This window comes from Hordeum vulgare, chromosome 4H (genome assembly GCF_904849725.1).
Source record: "Hordeum vulgare subsp. vulgare chromosome 4H, MorexV3_pseudomolecules_assembly, whole genome shotgun sequence".
Classification (NCBI taxonomy): Eukaryota; Viridiplantae; Streptophyta; class Magnoliopsida; order Poales; family Poaceae; genus Hordeum; species Hordeum vulgare.
In genome coordinates this window covers 591,808,720-591,811,171 of record NC_058521.1, presented here as the reverse complement: position 1 = coordinate 591,811,171, position 2,452 = coordinate 591,808,720, and the positions used below count along the sequence as shown (strand labels likewise).

The following is a 2,452-nucleotide window of genomic DNA, read 5'->3' as shown; positions in this document are numbered from 1 at the left end:
TTTTTATCAATATCTCTCGGCTTCAACATCTCTCAAGCGAACAAACATGTGTTAGGGTTTCCCTTGCCTCTTGGTGGTGACGCCGATCCGCCTCTTCTCGTGTGACCTTAGGGCCATGGAGGTGCAGTGGATACCAGCCCTTGTTGGAGGGATGGCTTCGCTTTTAGATATTTCTTTTAGTTTGGACAGGGTTGTCCTACAAATGAAGATGAGACAATGACGACTCTGTGAAGGTGGAATAAGGTTATCTCTACCTAGCCACTGTCCCGACGGTGCATCCAGCATCGCCAGAGAAGCTTGTGGAGGTGTGTCTCTGGCGGTTCTTGTGAGATCCAGATGGTGTTTGTCTTTGATGGATCTGCTTGGATCGGATGTGGTCCGTGTTCGTGTGCATTCATGTGTCTACAGATTTTGATCCTTTCAATTTACATGTCTTCATCGTTGATGGTTGTTATTCCTGTGTGTTGATCTCGTGGGGTTATATCATGATGATTTTCCGACTTTCTACTATGTGACAAGGTTTGCACGTCTTCGTGCGGGTCGGGTGATGACAACAACGTGCCTTTGACTTGCTCTAGTGTTTCTAGTTCTAGCTAGGTGGTCTACGAACATGGATGTAATCTTCTATTATCTCTGGTGTTCTTTGTACTAACTTAATAGTTGATGAATAGAGCAAAAGGTTTCGGGAAAAAAACCCACCCTGATACAGAAATACATAGAAATGCCGAGAAGAATCTAATGCACACATACATTCACGTGTAGCCGCGCCAGACGCCCAGACATGAGAAACAGGCAACACGCCATTGAAGCATAGATTACTAGCACAGTTGCACGCTGCACCCACCATGCCACCACCATGGATGGACATGGCGTTGCGTTTGTGGCTATAAATCAAGAGAAGAGAGCCACGGGGAGCACACCATATATGCTAGCCGGCGTCTCTCGCCTTGCCTAGCTAGATTACAACTTTGACTTGCTTCCACTCTGTCGTATGATCTAGGTACTAGTTTACTTGCTTAATTAGCTATATATAAATGCACACATTCTAGCTAGCTAGGTGAAGGCCAAGTAAGAGTAGGATCCAGTGGAGTGTTTCCGATGGAGGAGCTGTGGAAGGACATGTCCCTGCCCTCCACCCCGGCCGCGCTGCAGTCATACCACATCCACTCCCCAGCCGTCGCTCCCTACCACGCCGCCGCCTACCTCGCCGGCCCGGTGCCACTGCCGCGGGGGCCCCCTTACACGGCGCTCACCCTCAGCTCCTCCGTCGAGTTCGCCTTCCCAGGTGGTGGTTCTTCTGGTAAGCCCACCGGCTCCACCTCCTCCAACGACTACTCCTTTGGCTTCCCCTCCGCCTCCGCCTCCGGACCCAAGAGCAGCAACAACAACGGAAAGAGGGTGCAGGTTAATGCTCCGGCGGCGGTCGACCGGCAGCTTCGGATGATCAAGAACCGGGAGTCGGCGGCACGGTCGAGGGCGCGGAAGCAGGCCTACACCAACGAGCTGGAGATGGAGCTGGCGCAGCTGCGCAGGGAGAACCAGATGCTCGTCAAGCGCGAGCAGGACTTCATCAACGTACGCGCATATTCGACATCGCCATTTGATTAGTTTATGCCGTATATATACTTGATGCTAGCATGCAGCGTTATGATTTTGGTTGCATTGCACGTCTGGACGCAGGAAAGTTCGGCGACGGCGGCGCAGGCAGTCATCCCCGACTGCAGCAGCGGCGGCGGCGGCGGCAGGAGCAGGTCCAGCAGGCCCACTCTCCACTTCGAGCTCGAGCAGAGGCAGAGGTGCCGCTCTGCCCCGGCGCCGTGATCGGCGGCGGCCATGGCCCAACCACTGCAGCAGCAGCTCAATTATTCCACTAATTATTTAGTTATATAAATGACTAGGCAATGTATTTGCCGGCTACTTGCAATTTCGATTGTCCGAGCAAGCTCTAGGAGTCCTGAACTATGCATGTGTATATATATGTATAATCAAAGTACGTAGCTAGTAGTAGCTTTGTTGCAAAATTAGGCTAGTGTGTAATAGCTCCTTAATATTGAGGTGATGAACGAATCAATCAATCGAGCTATGCAAATTAATGGCATCTCCGTCACAAGTAGGCGATGGCTCACTACCGGAATAACTGTTTACGCCGACGGCCTCCGTCACCTAGCTAGATGTATGATAAAGATCGATTGTGTGAGGCCAGACCGTACGTGGTCGTGGATTCGATTTCCTTTTCTTCCTGCTTTACATGTTGTCCTAGCGGGCAAGACGTGGAATGGAATCCTATGTGTATATATGTCCCCACCGGCCGGCCACCACCACGCATGCAGCACAAACATAGTATTCACCGTTCATTTCGTTAGCTACTGTATATCTATGTCTGCATATTTATGGACAGACAAGTTATGCTAGGCTAATCTAGCGAGAACGGACACGTTCCTAATTTCCTAAT

At 50.8% G+C, this 2,452-nt stretch overlaps 1 protein-coding gene across 1 annotated transcript; it reads left to right on the top strand.

Moving 5' to 3' along the window:
• Positions 1–752: 752 nt before the first annotated feature.
• LOC123447372 (protein FD-like) lies at positions 753–2,098 on the top strand. Its single transcript, XM_045123970.1, has 2 exons — positions 753–1,575; positions 1,681–2,098. The coding sequence occupies exons 1-2, from the start codon at positions 1,099–1,101 to the stop codon at positions 1,819–1,821; spliced, it is 618 nt and encodes a 205-aa protein (XP_044979905.1). The 5' UTR covers positions 753–1,098; the 3' UTR covers positions 1,822–2,098.
• The last annotated feature ends 354 nt before the right edge of the window (positions 2,099–2,452 follow it).